The 22,187-nt window shown below is 43.1% G+C and overlaps 1 protein-coding gene across 1 annotated transcript in view; it reads right to left on the bottom strand.

Moving 5' to 3' along the window:
* Positions 1–16,120, bottom strand: part of LOC118945757 (synaptotagmin-7) — a 311,878-nt gene extending 295,758 nt beyond the window's left edge. Inside the window, exon 1 of the mRNA XM_090230969.1 lies at positions 15,667–16,120. Within this exon, the coding sequence (XP_090087095.1) occupies positions 15,667–15,700 (34 nt within the window). The 5' untranslated portion in view covers positions 15,701–16,120. The remainder of the gene's footprint in view (positions 1–15,666) is intronic.
* Positions 16,121–22,187: the final 6,067 nt, after the last annotated feature.

The raw sequence follows: 22,187 nt of genomic DNA, 5'->3' as shown, positions 1-22,187 counted from the left end.
TGAGAGGATGTCATCCAGGCAGAATGGTTAAGCCTCTCACTACACAGCATGTTGGGATTGACAGTGAAGAGACCTCTCACTACACAGCCTGATGGGATTGACAGTGAAGAGACCTCTCACTACACAGCCTGATGGGATTGACAGTGAAGAGACCTCTCACTACACAGCATGTTGGGATTGATAGTGAAGAGACCTCTCACTACACAGCATGTTGGGATTGACAGTGAAGAGACCTCTCACTACACAGCCTGATGGGATTGACAGTGAAGAGACCTCTCACTACACAGCCTGATGGGATTGACAGTGAAGAGACCTCTCACTACACAGCCTGATGGGATTGACAGTGAAGAGACCTCTCACTACACAGCCTGATGGGATTGACAGTGAAGAGACCTCTCACTACACAGCCTGATGGGATTGACAGTGAAGAGACCTCTCACTACACAGCCAGATGGGATTGACAGTGAAGAGACCTCTCACTACACAGCCTGATGGGATTGACAGTGAAGAGACCTCTCACTACACAGCCTGATGGAATTGACAGTGAAGAGACCTCTCACTACACAGCCAGATGGGATTGATAGTGAAGAGACCTCTCACTACACAGCCTGATGGGATTGACAGTGAAGAGACCTCTCACTACACAGCCTGATGGAATTGACAGTGAAGAGACCTCTCACTACACAGCCGGATGGGATTGATCATCATCATCCTGTAGGTAAACACTATATTGGACTGAAGACAAGGACATTTATAAAATCTTGAAATATAAATATTGTCTTTGTAGATCGACAGGCTTTGCCTGTAGCCTTTTATTTCTCAGTTAATTGACAGTTTTATCATAAATTATAATTCTCATGAATATATAAAAAAAAAAAAATTAAGGGGCAAACAACAAAGAGGATTATTATTATTATTAAACTGTGGGGAGAGTCTCAGGATTTACCCCAATGTACCATTCCAAGAGGAAAGGCGTCAGGTATCCAAACGGTTAACGCATTGGGCCAGTAACCAAAAGGGGTTCTAGTTCAATACGCAATTAGTGTACTGTAAATCACTGAACTGTAAATCACTGTACTGTTAATCACTGTACTGTAAATCACTGAACTGTAAATCACTGTGCTGTAAATCACTGAACTGTAAATCACTGTATTGTAAATCACTGTACTGTAAAAATCACTGTGCTGTAAATCACTGTGCTGTAAATCACTGAACTGTAAATCACTGTGCTGTAAATCACTGAACTGTAAATCACTGTGCTGTAAATCACTGTACTGTAAATCACTGTATTGTAAATCACTGAACTGTAAATCACTGTGCTGTAAATCACTGTACTGTAAATCACTGAACTGTAAATCACTGAACTGTAAATCACTGTACTGTAAATCACTGTACTGTAAATCACTGTACTGTAAATCACTGTACTGTAAATCACTGAGCTGTGAATCACACTACTGTAAATCACTGAGCTGTGAATCACACTACTGTAAATCACTGTGCTGTAAATCACTGTACTGTAAATCACTGTACTGTAAATCATTAAACTGTAACTGGACTGTGAGTCACTCTGGATTAATTATCCTACATAGTCTTGTTTTAGTAACGTTATATTTCTCTGTATGAAGTAAAAACTCCTCTCGTTCTTTCTACACAGTTATCTTCCATTTCAATATGTGATTAGTCTGCTCACAAATCCCCAGTTATGTATCCTTCCACTAGGGACTGTATTTATTGTCCTTTCTCTCTCTCTTTCTCTCTCTGTATCCTTCCACTTAGGGACTGTATTTATTGCCCTTTCTCTCTCTCTTTCTCTCTCTCTGTATCCTTCCACTAGGGACTAGGTCCCTAAATCCACTCTTTTCCATTGTGCACTACTTTTGACAAAGGCCCACAGGGCTCTGGTCTAAAGTAGTGCACTACATCGGGGAATAGGGTGCCATTTGAGATAAATCCTGAGACTCTCCCCACAGTTTAATAATAAATCACAGTGTTTAAACCGTTTGTCTCTCTGATTGATTAAGGACTGGAGACATAAACTGGGGCTGTAAATTACAGCGTCGTCGTCAAGTAGACTGACCCAGAGTGATGTCACCGACACAACAATGAGATAGATATTTAATCGGACGTATGAATGTGAAGCATCCGGCTTGGCGTTTCCCCTCACTACCAAATATGGTAATGAGAGGAAGCAATGTGAAGCATCCGGCTTGGTGTTTCCCCTCACTACCAAATATGGTAATAAGAGGAAGCAATGTGAAGCATCCGGCTTGGCGTTTCCCCTCACTACCAAATATGGTAATGAGAGGAAGCAATGTGAAGCATCCGGCTTGGCGTTTCCCCTCACTACCAAATATGGTAATGAGAGGAAGCCCAGTGGACGGAAGTGGGAGGAGACGGAAGGAGATGTGTCACGCCCTGGTCGAAGTATTTTGTGTTTATCTTCATTTAGTTGGTCAGGCCAGGGTGTGGCATGGGTTTTTGTATGTGGTGTGTTGGTATTGGGATTGTAGCTTAGTGGGGTGTTCTAGTTAAGTCTATGGCTGTCTGGAGTGGTTCTCAATCAGAGGCAGGTGTTTATCGTTGTCTCTGATTGGGAACCATATTTAGGCAGCCATATTCTTTGAGTGTTTCGTGGGTGATTGTCCTTAGTGTCCTGATGTCCGTGTTTATGTGCACGAGTATTAGGCTGTTTCGGTTTTCGTTACGTTTATTGTTTTGCAGTGTTTGTATTTAGATTCGTGTTTGCTTCAGTTTAATAAACATGGATCGCAATCTACACGCCGCATTTTGGTCCGACTCTCCTTCACCCGAAGAAAGCCGTTACAAGATGGATGTTGACTCACCGTTCTGCACATCGTCTCGTCATTGAAACATTTGATCTCAATGCATTTTTCTGTTCCCAAAACTAGAACCTGTTAAGAGCAGAGTGGACTAAGTTTTGTAGAATTTACAATTTGCCAAAGTTGTAATAAATGGCGTTGTTTTAGAAGGAGTGCGAAGGCGAATTGAATTATTGCACAAGCGCACCTCACAGAGTAGCTGTTCCCTACCGGAAATATGCAGATGACGCTAGAACGGGCTAATTGGACATTGCTAGTTCGTGATTGGCTCTGCCCACCTCCTTGCTTGTTCTGCCCACTACGACTCGTTTGTTCCCATTGGAAACAACAGGCCGTGGTCTATCTTGGTTTAGTTATAAAAAAATATATATATTTGGTAATGTATTTAAAGAGCGTTAAAGTCTAAACGGGATCTGTGGGACGTCCCAAATCTGACATCACACTATTGAAGTTAAATGCAAAAGGTTTCGGGTTTGGACGTCCCAAGGTTGCAAGTTGGCATTACCCTTTGGAGAGTTTGTCCAATGAGATTTCTGCATTATTCTAAAAGTTTGCCTAACTCTCTAAATATATGGCTCTCGAGTGACCCATAGCCTAACTCTCTAAATATATGGCTCTCGAGTGACCCATAGCCTAACTCTCTAAATATATGGTCTGGAGTGACCTATGGCCCAACTCTCTAAATATACGGTCTGGAGTGACCTATGGCCCAACTCTCTAAATATACGGTCTGGAGTGACCTATAGCCTAACTCTCTAAATATATGGTCTGGAGTGACCTATAGCCTAACTCTCTAAATATATGGTCTGGAGTGACCTATAGCCTAACTCTCTAAATATACGGTCTGGAGTGACCTATGGCCCAACTCTCTAAATATACGGTCTGGAGTGACCTATAGCCTAATTCTCTAAATATACGGTCTGGAGTGACCTATAGCCTAACTCTCTAAATATATGGCTCTGGAGTGACCAATGGCCCAACTCTCTAAATATATGGCTCTGGAGTGATCTACGGCCCAACTCTCTAAATATATGGCTCTGGACCAGAGAAGCTGATACAGTATGTAAAGGCTTTTTCTATAAGTCGTTATTAGGTCCCAGGGCATTAGTAAGACATCTTTAGACATCCATAGTAATCTCCCAGATAGAAGCTCTGTATCCACAGACATGTACACTGATTGAATAAAAAGCTCATATTCATAGCTTTGCCATCTTTCGCACTCCTCCTCTCTCAATTCATCTTCCAACCAGACATGGACATTAGACCCACGCCTCAGCAGCAACAGCAGCAACAATCCCACAAATCATTTCCAATTCTAAATGAGTGAATTAACCATGAAGAGCAGGACATCATCAATTTCCCCCGGCAGGGCAACCATAACAGAGAGGTGATGAACCCTCCCATTCTCTGGCCGACGCTACTCTTCACACCATATCACAGATCCTAAACAGCCTTCCCAACCCGGATACTTTTCATTCCTTAAGCAGGTTCAGGGATGTATCGGTTTATACCAAGAATCATCATAACTCTGCGTGGGAAAAAAGGGAGACAAATGCCATTACTGTGAAATATTAAATGTTTGGTTTGAAATCCATAAAGACGTTTTTTCACCCTGTGCTTGTGCTCTCTGCTTTGGTCAGTAGGGATCACTGTGGGCTGTGTCACTCTATTCCCTAGTGAACTAGTTTTGACCAAGGTTATATCTCAAATGGCACCCTATTATCTAGTGCACTACTTTTGACCAAGGTTATATCTCAAATGGCACCCTATTATCTAGTGCACTACTTTTGACCAAGGTTATATCTCAAATGGCACCCTATTATCTAGTGCACTACTTTTGACCAAGGTTATATCTCAAATGGCACCCTATTATCTAGTGCACTACTTTTGACCAAGGTTATATCTCAAATGGCACCCTATTCCCTAGTGCACTCCTTTTGACCAGGGCCCTGGAATGAAGGAGTCAACAGGTATGGACTGTAGCTATAGAATGAAGGAGTCAACAGGTATGGACTGTAGCTATAGAATGAAGGCGTCAACAGGTATGGACTGTAGCTATAGAATGAAGGAGTCAACAGGTATGGACTGTAGCTAGAGAATGAGGGAGTCAACAGGTATGGACTGTAGCTAGAGAATGAAGGAGTCAACAGGTATGGACTGTAGCTAGAGAATGAAGGAGTCAACAGGTATGGACTGTAGCTAGAGAATGAGGGAGTCAACAGGTATGGACTGTAGCTAGAGAATGAAGGAGTCAACAGGTATGGACTGTAGCTAGAGAATGAAGGTGTCAACAGGTATGGACTGTAGCTAGAGAATGAGGGAGTCAACAGGTATGGACTGTAGCTAGAGAATGAAGGAGTCAACAGGTATGGACTGTAGCTAGAGAATGAAGGAGTCAACAGGTATGGACTGTAGCTAGAGAATGAGGGAGTCAACAGGTATGGACTGTAGCTAGAGAATGAAGGAGTCAACAGGTATGGACTGTAGCTAGAGAATGAAGGAGTCAACAGGTATGGACTGTAGCTATAGAATATGAAGGTGTGTTTTGATGATATGTTAGGTGGACCAAAGCAATATGGAGGAAGTCAGGACGATCCATCCCCACACTGCTGATGCCTAACCAGACAATATGCAAGAGGACAGGCAAGGGTTAGGGCCAAGAGGACAGGCAAGGGTTAGGGCCAAGAGGACAGGCCAGGGCTAGGGCCAAGAGGTCAGGCCAGGGCTAGGGCCAAGAGGACAGGCAAGGGTTAGGGCCAAGAGGAGAGGCCAGGGTTAGGGCCAAGAGGACAGGCCAGGGTTAGGGCCAAGAGGACAGGCAAGGATTAGGGCCAAGAGGACAGGCAAGGGTTAGGGCCAAGAGGACAGGCAAGGGCTAGGGCCAAGAGGACAGGTAAGGGTTAGGGCCAAGAGGACAGGCAAGGGTTAGGGCCAAGAGGACAGGCAAGGGTTAGGGCCAAGAGGACAGGCAAGGGTTAGGGCCAAGAGGACAGGCAAGGGTTAGGGCCAAGAGGACAGGCAAGGGTTAGGGCCAAGAAGACAGGCAAAGGTTAGGGCCAAGACGACAGGCAAGGGTTAGGGCCAAGAGGACAGGCAATGATTAGGACCAAGAGGACAGGCAAGGGTTAGGGCCAAGAGGACAGGCAAGGGTTAGGGCCAAGAAGACAGGCAAGGGTTAGGGCCAAGAGGACAGGCAAGGGTTAGGGCCAAGAGGACAGGCAAGGGTTAGGGCCAAGAGGACAGGCAAGGGTTAGGGCCAAGAGGACAGGCAAGGGTTAGGGCCAAGAGGACAGGCAAAGGTTAGGGCCAAGAGGACAGGCAAAGGTTAGGGCCAAGAGGACAGGCAAGGGTTAGGGCCAAAGAGGCCAGGCAAGGGTTAGGGCCAAGAGGACAGAGGATTTTTGTTGACTGAAATATTGATACCAATAGATAACTTGTTGACTGAAATACTGATACCAATAGATAACTTGTTGACTGAAATACTGATACGAATAGATACCTTGTTGACTGAAATACTGATACCAATAGATACCTTGTTGACTGAAATAGTGATACTAATAGATGCCTTGTTGACTGAAATACTGGTGAAAATAGATACCTTGTTGACTGAAATACTGACACCAATAGATACCCTGTTGACTGAAATACTGATACCAATAGATTCCTTGTTTACTGAAATACTGATATCAATAGATACCTTGTTGACTGAAATACTGGTGAAAATAGATACCTTGTTGACTGAAATACTGATACCAATAGATACCGTGTTGACTGAAATACTGATCCCAACAGATACCTTGTTTACTGAAATACTGATACCAATAGATACCTTGTTGACTGAAATACGGGTGAAAATAGATACCTTGTTGATTGACAGGCAAGGGTTAGGGCCAAGAGGACAGGCAAAGGTTAGGGCCAAGAGGACAGGCAAGGGTTAGGGCCAAGAGGACAGGCAAAGGTTAGGGCCAAGAGGACAGGCAAGGGTTAGGGCCAAGAGGACAGGCAAGGGTTAGGGCCAAGAGGACAGGGGATTTTTGTTGACTGAAATAATGATACCAATATATACCTTGTTGACTGAAATACTGATACCAATAGATACCTTGTTGACTGAAATACTGATTAAAACAGATACCTTGTTGACTGAAATGCTGATACCAATAGATCCCTTGTTGACTGAAATACTGATACCAATGGATACTTGGTTGACTGAAATAATGATACCAATAGATACCTTGTTGACTGAAATACTGATGAAAATAGATACCTTGTTGACTGTAAAACTGATACCAATAGATACCCTATTGACTGAAATACTGATACCAATAGATAACTTGTTGACTGATACTGATGAAAATAGATACATTGTTGACTGAAATACTGATACAAATAGATATCTTGTTGACTAAAATACTGATGAAAATAGATAACTTGTTGACTGAAATGCTGATACCAATAGATACCTTGTTGACTGAAATACTGATACCAATAGATACCTTGTTGACTGAAAACTGATGAAAATAGATACCTTGTTGACTGAAATACTGATGAAAATAGATACCTTGTTGACTGAAATGCTGATACCAATAGATAACTTGTTGACTGAAATACTGATACCAATAGATACCTTGTTGACTGAAATACTGATGAAAATAGATACCTTGTTGACTGAAATGCTGATACCAATAGATAACTTGTTGACTGAAATACTGATACAAATAGATACATTGTTGACTGAAATACTGATACCAATAGATACCTTGTTGACTGAAATACTAATGAACATAGATACCTTGTTGACTGAAATACTGATGAAAACAGATACCTTGTTGACTGAAATAATGATACCAATAGATACCATGTTGACTGAAATACTGATACCAATAGATACCTTGTTGACCGAAATACGGATACCAATAGATACCTTGTTGACTGAAATACTGATTGATATAGATACCTTGTTGAAAAACTGATGAACTAGATACCTTGTTGACTGAAATAATGATACCAATAGATACCTTGTTGACTGAAATACTGATGAAAATATATACCTTGTTGACTGAAATACTGATGAAAATAGATACCTTGTTGATTAAAATGCTGATACCAATACATACCTTGTTGACTGAAATACTGATACCAATAGATACCTTGTTGACTGACATACTGATACCAATAGATACCTTGTTGACTGAAATGCTGATACCAATACATACCTCGTTGACTGAAATACTGATACCAATTGATACCTTGTTGACTGACATACTTATACCAATAGATACCTTGTTGACTGAAATACTGATCCCAACAGATACCTTGTTTACTGAAATACTGATACCAATAGATACCTTGTTGACTGAAATACGGGTGAAAGTGGACAGGCAAGAGGACAGGCAAGGGTTAGGGCCAAGAGGACAGGCAAAGGTTAGGGCCAAGAGGACAGGCAAAGGTTAGGGCCAAGAGGACAGGCAAGGGTTAGGGCCAAAGATGCCAGGCAAGGGTTAGGGCCAAGAGGACAGAGGATTTTTGTTGACTGAAATATTGATACCAATAGATAACTTGTTGACTGAAATACTGATACCAATAGATAACTTGTTGACTGAAATACTGATACGAATAGATACCTTGTTGACTGAAATACTGATACCAATAGATACCTTGTTGACTGAAATAGTGATACTAATAGATGCCTTGTTGACTGAAATACTGGTGAAAATAGATACCTTGTTGACTGAAATACTGACACCAATAGATACCCTGTTGACTGAAATACTGATACCAATAGATTCCTTGTTTACTGAAATACTGATATCAATAGATACCTTGTTGACTGAAATACTGGTGAAAATAGATACCTTGTTGACTGAAATACTGATACCAATAGATACCGTGTTGACTGAAATACTGATCCCAACAGATACCTTGTTTACTGAAATACTGATACCAATAGATACCTTGTTGACTGAAATACGGGTGAAAATAGATACCTTGTTGATTGACAGGCAAGGGTTAGGGCCAAGAGGACAGGCAAAGGTTAGGGCCAAGAGGACAGGCAAGGGTTAGGGCCAAGAGGACAGGCAAAGGTTAGGGCCAAGAGGACAGGCAAGGGTTAGGGCCAAGAGGACAGGCAAGGGTTAGGGCCAAGAGGACAGGGGATTTTTGTTGACTGAAATAATGATACCAATATATACCTTGTTGACTGAAATACTGATACCAATAGATACCTTGTTGACTGAAATACTGATTAAAACAGATACCTTGTTGACTGAAATGCTGATACCAATAGATCCCTTGTTGACTGAAATACTGATACCAATGGATACTTGGTTGACTGAAATAATGATACCAATAGATACCTTGTTGACTGAAATACTGATGAAAATAGATACCTTGTTGACTGTAAAACTGATACCAATAGATACCCTATTGACTGAAATACTGATACCAATAGATAACTTGTTGACTGATACTGATGAAAATAGATACATTGTTGACTGAAATACTGATACAAATAGATACCTTGTTGACTGAAATACTGATACCAATAGATACATTGTTGACTGAAATACTGATGAAAATAGATATCTTGTTGACTAAAATACTGATGAAAATAGATAACTTGTTGACTGAAATGCTGATACCAATAGATACCTTGTTGACTGAAATACTGATACCAATAGATACCTTGTTGACTGAAAACTGATGAAAATAGATACCTTGTTGACTGAAATACTGATGAAAATAGATACCTTGTTGACTGAAATGCTGATACCAATAGATAACTTGTTGACTGAAATACTGATACCAATAGATACCTTGTTGACTGAAATACTGATGAAAATAGATACCTTGTTGACTGAAATGCTGATACCAATAGATAACTTGTTGACTGAAATACTGATACAAATAGATACATTGTTGACTGAAATACTGATACCAATAGATACCTTGTTGACTGAAATACTGATGAAAACAGATACCTTGTTGACTGAAATGCTGATACCAATAGATACCTTGTTGACTGAAATAATGATACCAATAGATACCATGTTGACTGAAATACTGATACCAATAGATACCTTGTTGACCGAAATACGGATACCAATAGATACCTTGTTGACTGAAATACTGATTGATATAGATACCTTGTTGAAAAACTGATGAACTAGATACCTTGTTGACTGAAATAATGATACCAATAGATACCTTGTTGACTGAAATACTGATGAAAATATATACCTTGTTGACTGAAATACTGATGAAAATAGATACCTTGTTGATTAAAATGCTGATACCAATACATACCTTGTTGACTGAAATACTGATACCAATAGATACCTTGTTGACTGACATACTGATACCAATAGATACCTTGTTGACTGAAATGCTGATACCAATACATACCTCGTTGACTGAAATACTGATACCAATTGATACCTTGTTGACTGACATACTTATACCAATAGATACCTTGTTGACTGAAATACTGATAGCAATAGATACCTTGTTGACTGACATACTGATACCAATAGATACCTCATTGACTGAAATACTGATACCAATAGATACCTTGTTGACTGAAATACTGATACCAATAGATACCTTGTTGACTGAAATACTGATACAAATAGATACCTTGTTGACTGAAATACTGATGATAATAGATACCTTGTTGACTGAAATACTGACACAAACTGCATGTCACTGTGGGGGTGAATAGCCGTAGCTTTGTCAGGGTTTTATTTCTGATATTCTCCCACTTCTCCAAGGTTTAGTAATATTTGTCATAAATGTTTTGGTTTTTTCTCACACAGGATCCGTTTGTGTGAAGGTGTTTGCCAAGAGATAATTCAATTGTGTTATCCAAACAGCTTCACAACCCTGAAAAACTAATAATTTCTCATCACCAGTTATATAACCTTTGAAAAATATAATTTAATATTTCTGCCAATGCACTGCCATCTTGGACAGCTGCCAAACCTTGGAAAAAGTATTTCTATAGCTGAAGTTAAGTTGAAAGTTGAGGCCAATTTTCAAACGGGCAGACATTGCCTGCGTCCCAAATGGTACCCTTTTGCCTACATTTGACCAGCGTCCATACTGCTATAAAGGGAATGGTTTGCTATTCGGGATGTATTGTAGGTAACCTTTTTTTTTAACTAAGCAAGTAAGTTAAGAACAAATTCTTATTCACAATGACCAACAGGCAAAAGGCCTCCTGTGGGGACGGGTCCTGGCATAAAAAAAAATATATATAATAATAATAAATAAATAAATACATATGTATAAATATAACATATAATAAAATATTTATAAATATAGGACAAGACACACATCACGACAAGAGAGACAACACTACATAAAGAGAGACCTAAGACAACAACATAGCAAGGCAGCAACACATGACAACACAGCACGGTAGCAAAACAACATGACAACAATGTCACGCCCTGACCATAGTTTGCTTTGTATGTTTCAATGTTTTGTTAGGTCAGGGTGTGATCTGAGTGGGCATTCTATGTTGTGTGTCTAGTTTGTCTGTTTCTGTGTTTGGGCCTGATATGGTTCTCAATCAGAGGCAGGTGTTAGTCGTTGTCTCTGATTGGGAACCATATTTAGGCAGCCTGTTTTTGTCATTGTGGGTTGTGGGTGATTGTCTATGTTAGTTGCTTGTGTTCAGCACAGTTCTTATATTGGCTTCACGGCCGTTATTCGTTTATTGTTTTGTATTCAGTGTTCAGTGCTTTCTTTAATTAAAATATCATCATGAACACATACCACGCTGCATTTTGGTCCGCTTCTTACGACGATTGTGACAAACAACATGGTAGCAGCACAACATGGTAGCAGCACAACATGGTAGCAGCACAACATGGTAGCAACACAACATGGTAGCAACACAACATGGTAGCAACACAACAGGGTAGCAACACAACATGGTAGCAACACAACATGGTAGCAACACAACATGGTAGCAACACAACATGGCAGCAGCACAACATGGCAGCAGCACAACATGGTAGCAACACAACATGGTAGCAGCACAACATGGTAGCAACACAACATGGCAGCAGCACAACATGGCAGCAGCACAACATGGTAGCAGCACAACATGGCAGCAGCACAACATGGTAGCAGCACAACATGGTAGCAACACAACATGGTAGCAGCACAACATGGTAGCAGCACAACATGGTAGCAACACAACATGGTAGCAGCACAACATGGTAGCAGCACAACATGGCAGCAGCACAACATGGCAGCAGCACAACATGGTAGCAGCACAACATGGTAGCAGCACAACATGGTAGCAACACAACATGGTAGCAGCACAACATGGTAGCAGCACAACATGGTAGCAGCACAACATGGTAGCAGCACAACATGGTAGCAACACAACATGGTAGCAGCACAACATGGTAGCAACACAACGTGGTAGCAGCACAACATGGTAGCAACACAACATGGTAGCAGCACAACATGGTAGCAGCACAAAACATGGTACAACCATTATTTGGCACAAGACAACAGCACAAAGGGCAAGAAGGCAGGGACAACAACACAACAGACTGCATGTATTTCCCCAGTAGAGAGAGAGAGAGTTAGTGAGACCTCTTGCCCAATGTATGACCATATTAGAGATGCCTATTTCCCTCAGATTACACAGATCCACAAAGAATTCGAAAAACAAATCCAATTTTGATAAACACCCATATCTACTGGGTGAAATACCACAGTGTGCCGTCACAGCAGCAAGATTTGTGACCTGTTGCCACGAGAAAAGGGCAACCAGTGAAGAACAAACACCATTGTAAAATACAACCTATATTTATGTTAATTCATTTTCCCTTTTGTACTTCAACTATTTGTACATCGTTACAACACTGTATATAGACATAATATGACATTTGAAATGTCTTTATTCTTTTGGAACTTCTGTGAATGTAATGTTTACTGTACATTTTTTTATTGTTTATTTAACTTTTGTTTATGATCTATTTTACTTGCTTTGGCAACACATGTTTCCCATGCCAATAAAGCCCCTTGAATTGAATTGAATTGAATTGAGAGAGAGACAGACAGACAGAGAGAGAGAGAGAGATAGAGAGAGAGAGAGGGACAGAGAGAGAGAGGAATAGAGAGAGAGAGAGAGAGAGGGATAGAGAGAGAGAGAGGGACAGAGAGAGAGAGAGGAATAGAGAGAGAGAGAGAGAGAGAGAGAGAGAGAGAGAGAGACAATAGGTACAGTAGCCTCTCTGCACCTCATTGAGTCAGACCTCTGTCACCCTGCTCTCCAGGTCCACCAGGCCTTGTCCCCCCTCCTGGAAAGACAATAAAACCCTTTGAATTGAATAGAGAGAGAGATGATCAAGTCGTTTGTCCTCAAACCACTCCTCTTCTAGTCATCGATATGGTCCACTCAACTCTCACTCTCTTTCCCTCTCCTCCTCTCTCTCTATCTCTCTCCCTCTTCATCTCTCTATCTCTCTCCCTCTCTCTCACTTTCTTCCTCTCTCCTTCTCTCTCTCCCACTCCATCTCTCTCTCTTTCTCTCTCTATCCATCTCTGTCTATCCTTCTCCCTCTCCATCTCTCTCTCTCTTTATCCCTCTCCATCTCTCTCTCTTTCTCTCTCCATATTTCTCTCTCTCTCCCTCTCCATGTCTCTCTCTCTCTCTCTCCATACTCTCTCCCTCTCCATATCTCTCTCTCTCCCTCTCTGTCTCTCCCTCTCTCCATACTCTCTCTCCCTCTCCATATCTCTCTCTCTCCCTCTCAATCTCTCTCTCTCTACCTCTCTCCCTGTCTCTCTCTCCCTCTCAATCTCTCTCTCTGTCTCTCTCTCTCTCTCTCTCTCCGTACTCTCTCTCTCTCCCTCTCAATCTCTCTCTTCCTCTCAATCTCTATCTCCCTCCCTCTCCATCTCTCTCTCTCTCTCCCCCTCCTCTCTCCTCCACCTTGAGACGCGTGTTGAATTTTAAAGCCAGAGCAGAGAGCATGCGGCCGTACCGGGCTACCGGATTACAGACTAACAACCTGCCAGTCAAAGTCCACACGCTCACGTGAGAGAAAAAAGGCCAGAATCAGTGCATGTGCAGCCGGAGCTGAGCAGTAGTGGAATATTCCGACTCTAATACTGGGACGTGATACCTCCTTCTGTCTACTACTCCACCTCCCAAAAAAGCTTATTCAGTCTGTAGACTAGTGGTTGTTGTACTCGATATTACAACACACACACACACACACACACATAATAAATAGACCGGTAGTTGTATCGTGGCCTTATCAGTCACACAGCGCACCAGACCATTATCTAACGTCTAAAGGAAATGAACAAAAAAAAGCCCCTCCTCCTTTCTCTCCTTCCCTCACCCTCCCCTCCTTTCTCTCTCTCCTCCGTTCTCTCCTTCCCTCACCCTTCCCTCCTTTCTCTCTCTCCTCCCTTCTCTCCTTCCCTCACCCTCCCCTCCTTTCTCTCTCTCCTACTTTCTCTCCTTCCCTCACCCTCCCCTCCTTTCTCTCTCTCCTCCGTTCTCTCCTTCCCTCACCCTCCCCTCCTTTCTCTCTCTCCTACTTTCTCTCCTTCCCTCACCCTCCCCTCCTTTCTCTCTCTCCTCCTTTCTCTCCTTCCCTCACCCTCCTCCTTTCTCTCTCTCCTACTTTCGCTCCTTCCCTCACCCTCCTCCTTTCTCTCCTTCCCTCACCCTCCCCTCCTTTCTCTCTCTCCTCCGTTCTCTCCTTCTCTCACCCTCCCCTCTTTTCTCTCTCTCCTCCTCTCTCTCCTTCCCTCACCCTCCTCCTTTCTCTCTCTCCTACTTTCTCTCCTTCCCTCACCCTCCCATCCTTTCTCTCTCTCCTACTTTCTCTCCTTCCCTCACCCTCCCCCTTCTCTCTCTCTCCTCCTTTCTCTCCTTCCCTCACCTCTCCTCCTTTCTCTCCTTCCCTCACCCTCCCCTCCTTTCTCCCCTTCCGTCTCCCTCCTCCAGCAGCAGCAGCAGCAGGTGTTATTAGGCTACTACAGACCTTCAGGTCTCGTCTAGGTGGTGCTGGTAATTATCTCCCGGCCCCAAAGCGAATGAACGCGACCCAGATAGGGGGACACTAGTAGGGAGTATTACACTGGAAAACCCCGCAAATCACGCATTACGCCTCCAAAACACGTGGGAGAGATTACTCCTAATAAATGCCTATTTCTTTCCCTTCTTCTTCCTCTTCTTCCTCACCTAGACATTGCTCCCTTCTTTCCACCCCCCCCCCTCTCTCTCTTTCATGAACGAATCCATAACGCGTAGCTTTTCCGCCAAATGTCGGCGTCTGAAGAGAGGATATCCTAGCCTCTTCCACAGATACACTTGGTCATCGTTGTGGATGCTGTTGTGACCTTGTGTTTGGTTGTCCTTTACTAGTGAATAGGTGTGAAAATAGCAAAAAGACACGAACCGTCGGCAGGCAGACCATCTATGCCTAACAACAAGTAGCTTATTCTAGCCTACATTTGGAAATCATCGCACTGAAGACAGAACGGAAGGTTAGTTTATAAATAACGCTGACATGAATATCTGATATGATGAGAAGAGTGACCTAGAGCCCTACAATGACACACATTAACATCAGTCTGGATCGTTATGTGTAGCCTACAAGATGCCCTACAGATGTCCGTGACAATGACCCTCAACTTATCCCCAACACATAACAGCGATTATCATAATAGTATCGTAAAACAGAGCGGGTTATTACCCTCGTCTCCCAGTACCCAAATACACACCTTGAAACTGTCAGGCACGGAGTGCTCCTCGCAAAGAGTGGATATATTCTTAAAATATTCTTACCTTTGCTATTGTTCTCTTCTCTATTCAAATACATGGCTATATATTCACTCCTGGGTTTTCTGATGGCGTTGGGTCAATGGTAATGATGATTATTAGTCCTCTTTGCCGTCTGGAAAACACACACAACTCTTCTCTAATTGCGGGTTTTGTTGTAGCTGTTTGTATTGTCTTGTTGCTCGGTTGAGAGTGCGTGTTTCAATATCCGATCCTCCTCCCCGTCAGTGCGTTCGCTTCCAGCAGGTAGCTGTAGTCAGTTTGTCAGCCTCTCTCCCCCTCTCTCTCTCTTTCTCCTTTCTTTCTCTCGGTGACGCTCAGGGAAGAAACAGCGGGTATAGTAAAAGAGTGGTCCTGAAAGAGTATTGGGATGGAAGCCAGACTGGACGCATGCCTGAATGCGCTCATATGCTGGTCGCCAATGGTTCCTTATGCCTTTGATTATATGCTGGTCGCCAATGGTTTCTTCTAACACAATTTAATCTTTGTCTATATTATATATCTAGTATTTAGCTATTTTCACTGCTCCTGGCTGCTAAAAAACATCATAGGCAACAAAACAAGGTCTTAATGGGTTAAAGTGATGGTTCAATTGTGTGGTTTTGCAACGTTAAAAGGTTATAAAAAAAAAAAAATACTATTGTTTTGAACTGGGGTCCTCAATAATAGCGAACAGGTGGTCCCCCTCACCTATAACCTAATCATTTCCGCGCACAACGTGCTGCAGGTCAGCCAGGGAGCACGTGTTTTAGGGAGTAGGCAAGGGTTTGGATATCTTTTTATTTTTCAAGTATATGTTTACATTTTGGCAACTTCCGGAATCTTGAGGGACGGGCAATTCTCTGACATCTCTTTGCTGCTCTAGGACGACTGTTAATTACACGGTATTGCTAAGAATAAATCAGATTGGTGACACATAGTTATTTCGAAAATATATTTTATATCATTCCCAATGCAAGTAATAAGCCACTTGTAGTAGTGTAGCCTATTGCATAGAGAATAACTAGGGCGGCAGGCAGTCTAACATAGCCGCAGGAAGTGGGGGTGCTGAGGTTCTTGCAAAATACATATATGTACTGTATGTATAGATTTTTTTTTACAAAGTAGTGCACTGGGCCTTTACTAGTCCTGTATTAACAGACCTTTACTAGTCCTGTATTACTAGTCCTGTATTAACAGACCTTTACTAGTCCTGTATTACTAGTCCTGTATTAGAGGACCTTTACTAGTCCTGTATTACTAGTCCTGTATTAACAGACCTTTACTAGTCCTGTATTACTAGTCCTGTATTAACAGACCTTTACTAGTCCTGTATTAACAGACCTTTACTAGTCCTGTAATAGTGGACCTTTACTAGTCCTGTATTAACAGACCTTTACTAGTCCTGTATTAACAGACCTTTACTAGTCCTGTATTAACAGACCTTTACTAGTCCTGTATTACTAGTCCTGTATTAACAGACCTTTACTAGTCCTGTATTACTAGTCCTGTATTAACAGACCTTTACTAGTCCTGTATTACTAGTCCTGTATTAACAGACCTTTACTAGTCCTGTATTAACAGACCTTTACTAGTCCTGTAATAGTGGACCTTTACTAGTCCTGTATTAACAGACCTTTACTAGTCCTGTATTAACAGACCTTTACTAGTCCTGTATTAGAGGACCTTTACTAGTCCTGTATTAACAGACCTTTACTAGTCCTGTATTAGCAGACCTTTACTAGTCCTGTATTAGCAGACCTCTACTAGTCCTGTATTAACAGACCGTTACTAGTCCTGTATTACTAGTCCTGTATTAGAGGACCTTTACTAGTCCTGTATTACTAGTCCTGTATTAGAGGACCTTTACTAGTCCTGTATTAACAGACCTTTACTAGTCCTGTATTAGAGGACCTTTACTAGTCCTGTATTAACAGACCTTTACTAGTACTGTATTAACAGACCTTTACTAGTCCTGTATTAGCAGACCTCTTCTAGTCCTGTATTAACAGACCCTTTACTAGTCCTGTATTACTAGTCCTGTATTAACATACCTTTACTAGTCCTGTATTACTAGTCCTGTATTAGAGGACCTTTACTAGTCCTGTATTAACAGACCTTTACTAGTCCTGTATTAACATACCTTTACTAGTCCTGTATTACTAGTCCTGTATTAACAGACCTTTACTAGTCCTGTATTAACATACCTTTACTAGTCCTGTATTAGAGGACCTTTACTAGTCCTGTATTAGAGGACCTTTACTAGTCCTGTATTAACAGACCTTTACTAGTCCTGTGTTACTAGTCCTGTATTAACAGACCTTTACTAGTCCTGTATTTGCAGACCTTTACTAGTCCTGTATTAGCATACCTCTACTAGTCCTGTATTAACAGACCTTTACTAGTCCTGTATTACTAGTCCTGTATTAACAGACCTTTACTAGTCCTGTATTACTAGTCCTGTATTAACAGACCTTTACTAGTCCTGTATTAACAGACCTTTACTAGTCCTGTATTAACAGACCTTTACTAGTCCTGTATTACTAGTCATGTATTAACATACCTTTACTAGTCCTGTATTAACAGACCTTTACTAGTCCTGTATTAACAGACCTTTACTAGTCCTGTATTAACATACCTTTACTAGTCCTGTATTAACAGACCTTTACTAGTCCTGTATTAACAGACCTTTACTAGTCCTGTATTAACAGACCTTTACTAGTCCTGTATTAACAGACCTTTACTACTCCTGTATTAACATACCTTTACTAGTCCTGTATTAACAGACCTTTACTAGTCCTGTATTAACAGACCTTTACTAGTCCTGTATTAGAGGACCTTTACTAGTCCTGTATTAGAGGACCTTTACTAGTCCTGTATTACTAGTCCTGTATTAACAGACATTTACTAGTCCTGTATTAACAGACCTTTACTAGTCCTGTATTAACAGACCTTTACTAGTCCTGTATTAGAGGACCTTTACTAGTCCTGTATTAACATACCTTTACTAGTCCTGTATTAACAGACCTTTACTAGTCCTGTATTAGAGGACCTTTACTAGTCCTGTATTAACAGACCTTTACTAGTCCTGTATTAACAGACCTTTACTAGTCCTGTATTAGAGGACCTTTACTAGTCTTGTATTAGAGGACCTTTACTAGTCCTGTATTACTAGTCCTGTATTAACAGACCTTTACTAGTCCTGTATTAACAGACCTTTATACAGTCCTGTATTAGAGGACCTTTACTAGTCCTGTATAAGTGGACTGATAAAGCTGTCCAGATAAGAGCATCTGCTAAATGTGTGTCCATTGTGTGTGTGTCCAGTGTGTGTGTCCAGTGTGTTTGTCCATTGTGTGTGTCCAGTGTGTGTGTCCAGTGTGTTTGTCCAGTGTGTGTGTCCAGTGTGTGTGTCCAGTGTGTTTGTCCAGTGTGTGTGTCCAGTGTGTGTGTGTCCAGTGTGTGTGTGTCCAATGTGTGTCCAGTGTGTGTGTGTCCAGTGTGTGTGTGTCCAGTGTGTGTGTCCAATGTGCTTGTCCAGTGTGTGTGTCCAGTGTGTGTGTCCAGTGTGTTTGTCCAGTGTGTGTGTCCAGTGTGTGTGTCCAGTGTGTGTGTCCAGTGTGTTTGTCCAGTGTGTGTGTCCAGTGTGTGTGTCCCCAGTGTGTGCGTGTCCAGCATGTGTGTATCCAGTGTGTGTGTGTCCAGTGTGTGTCCAGTGTGTGTGTGTCCAGTGTGTGTGTCCAGTGTGTTTGTCCAGTGTGTGTGTGTCCAGTGTGTGTCCAGTGTGTTTGTCCAGTGTGTCTATGTCCAGTGTGTGTGTGTCCAGTGTGTATGTCCAGTGTGTGTGTGTCCAGTGTGTGTGTGTGTCCAGCGTGTGTGTCCAATGTGTTTGTCCAGTGTGTCTATGTCCAGTGTGTGTGTGTCCAGTGTGTGTGTCCAGTGTGTGTGTGTCCAGTGTGTGTGTGTCCAGTGTGTGTGTCCCCAGTGTGTGCGTGTCCAGCGTGTGTGTCTAGTGTGTGTCCAGTGTGTTTGTCCAGTGTGTGTGTGTCCAGTGTGTGTCCAGTTTGTTTGTCCAGTGTGTGTGTGTCCAGTGTGTGTCCAGTTTGTTTGTCCAGTGTGTGTGTGTCCAGTGTGTGTGTCCAGTGTGTTTGTCCAGTGTGTGTGTCCAGTGGGTGTGTCCAGTGTGTGTGTCCAGTGTGTTTGTCCAGTGTGTGTGTCCAGTGTGTGTGTCCCCAGTGTGTGCGTGTCCAGCGTGTGTGTCTAGTGTGTGTCCAGTGTGTGTGTGTCCAGTGTGTGTGTCCAATGTGCTTGTCCAGTGTGTGTGTGTCCAGTGTGTGTGTGTCCAGTGTGTGTGTGTGTCCAGTGTGTGTGTCCAGTGTGTGTGTCCAGTGTGTGTGTCCAGTGTGTGTGTCCAGTGTGTGTGTGTCCAGTGTGTGTGTCCAGTGTGTGTGTCCAGTGTGTGTGTCCAGTGTGTGTTTGTCCAGTGTGTGTGTCCAGTGTGTGTGTGTCCAGTGTGTGTGTCTCCAGTGTGTGTGTGTCTCAAGTGTGTGTGTGTCCAGCGTGTGTGTCCAATGTGTTTGTCCAGTGTGTGTGTCCAGTGTGTGTTTCCAGTGTGTGTCCAGTGTGTGTTTGTCCAGTGTGTGTGTCCAGTGTGTGTTTGTCCAGTGTGTGTTTCCAGCATGTGTGTGTCCAGTGTTTGTATCCAGTGTGTGTGTCCAGTGTGTTTGTCCAGTGTGTGTGTCCAGTGTGTGTGTCCAGTGTGTGTGTGTCCAGTGTGTGTGTCCAGTGTGTTTGTCCAGTGTGTGTGTGTCCAGTGTGTGTGTCTCCAGTGTGTGTGTGTCTCCAGTGTGTGTGTGTCCAGTGTGTGTGTCCAATGTGTTTGTCCAGTGTGTGTGTCCAGTGTGTGTTTCCAGTGTGTGTGTCAAGTGTGTGTGTGTCCAGTGTGTGTGTCTAGTGTGTGTGTCCAGTGTGTGTGTGTCCAGTGTGTGTGTGTCCAGTGTGTGTGTCCAGTGTGTGTGTCCAGTGTGTGTGTTTCCAGTGTGTTTGTCCAGTTTGTTTGTCCAGTGTGTGTGTGTCCAGTGTGTGTGTCCAGTGTGTTTGTCCAGTGTGTGTGTGTCCAATGTGTGTGTCCAGTGTGTGTTTGTCCAGTGTGTGTGTCCAGTGTGTGTGTCCAGTGTGTGTGTTTCCAGTGTGTTTGTCCAGTGTGTTTGTCCAGTGTGTGTGTGTCCAGTGTGTGTGTCCAGTGTGTTTGTCCAGTGTGTGTGTGTCCAGTGTGTGTGTCTCCAGTGTGTGTGTGTCTCCAGTGTGTGTGTGTCCAGCGTGTGTGTCCAATGTGTTTGTCCAGTGTGTGTGTCCAGTGTGTGTTTCCAGTGTGTGTGTCCAGTGTGTGTGTCTAGTGTGTGTGTCCAGTGTGTGTGTGTCCAGTGTGTGTGTGTCCAGTGTGTGTGTCCAGTGTGTGTGTCCAGTGTGTGTGTTTCCAGTGTGTTTGTCCAGTTTGTTTGTCCAGTGTGTGTGTGTCCAGTGTGTGTGTCCAGTGTGTTTGTCCAGTGTGTGTGTGTCCAGCGTGTGTGTCCAATGTGTTTGTCCAGTGTGTGTGTCCAGTGTGTGTGTTTCCAGTGTGTTTGTCCAGTTTGTTTGTCCAGTGTGTGTGTGTCCAGTGTGTGTGTCCAGTGTGTGTGTCCAGTGTGTATGTGTCCAGTGTGTGTGTCCAGTGTGTGTGTGTCCAGTGTGTGTGTGTGTCCAGTGTGTGTGTGTCCAGCGTGTGTGTCCAATGTGTTTGTCCAGTGGGTGTGTGTCCAGTGTGTGTGTCCAGTGTGTGTGTGTCCAGTGTGTGTGTCCAGTGTGTGTGTCCAGTGTGTGTGTGTCCAGTGTGTGTGTGTCCTCTGTGTGTGTCCAGTGGGTGTGTGTCCAGTGTGTGTTTGTCCAGTGTGTGTGTCCAGTGTGTGTGTGTCCAGTGTGTGTGTGTCCTCTGTGTGTGTCCAGTGTGTGTGTGTCCAGTGTGTGTGTGTCCAGTGTGTGTGTGTCCAGCGTGTGTGTCCAGTTTGTGTGTGTGCAGTGTGTGTGTGTCCAGTGTGTGTGTCCAGTGTGTGTGTGTCCAGTGTGTGTGTCCAGTGTGTGTGTCCAGTGTGTGTGTGTCCAGTGTGTGTGTGTGCAGTGTGTGTGTGTCCAGTGTGTGTGTCCAGTGTGTGTGTGTCCAGTTTGTGTGTGTGCAGTGTGTGTGTGTCCAGTGTGTGTGTGTCCAGTGTGTGTGTGTGCAGTGTGTGTGTGTCCAGTGTGTGTGTCCAGTGTGTGTGTGTCCAGTGTGTGTGTGTGCAGTGTGTGTGTGTCCAGTGTGTGTGTCCAGTGTGTGTGTGTCCAGTTTGTGTGTGTGCAGTGTGTGTGTGTCCAGTGTGTGTGTCCAGTGTGTGTGTGTCCAGTGTGTGTGTCCAGTGTGTGTGTCCAGTGTGTGTGTGTGTCCAGTGTGTGTGTCCAGCATGTGTGTGTCCAGTGTGTGTGTCCAGTGTGTGTGTCCAGTGTGTGTGTGTCCAGTGTTTGTGTCCAGCATGTGT

Source organism: Oncorhynchus mykiss, chromosome 4 (assembly GCF_057628025.1).
Source record: "Oncorhynchus mykiss isolate SJ-2025 chromosome 4, ASM5762802v1, whole genome shotgun sequence".
Lineage (NCBI taxonomy): Eukaryota > Metazoa > Chordata > Actinopteri > Salmoniformes > Salmonidae > Oncorhynchus > Oncorhynchus mykiss.
Note: the sequence above shows the minus strand (reverse complement) of the source record. Positions and strands in the feature narration are given on the sequence as shown.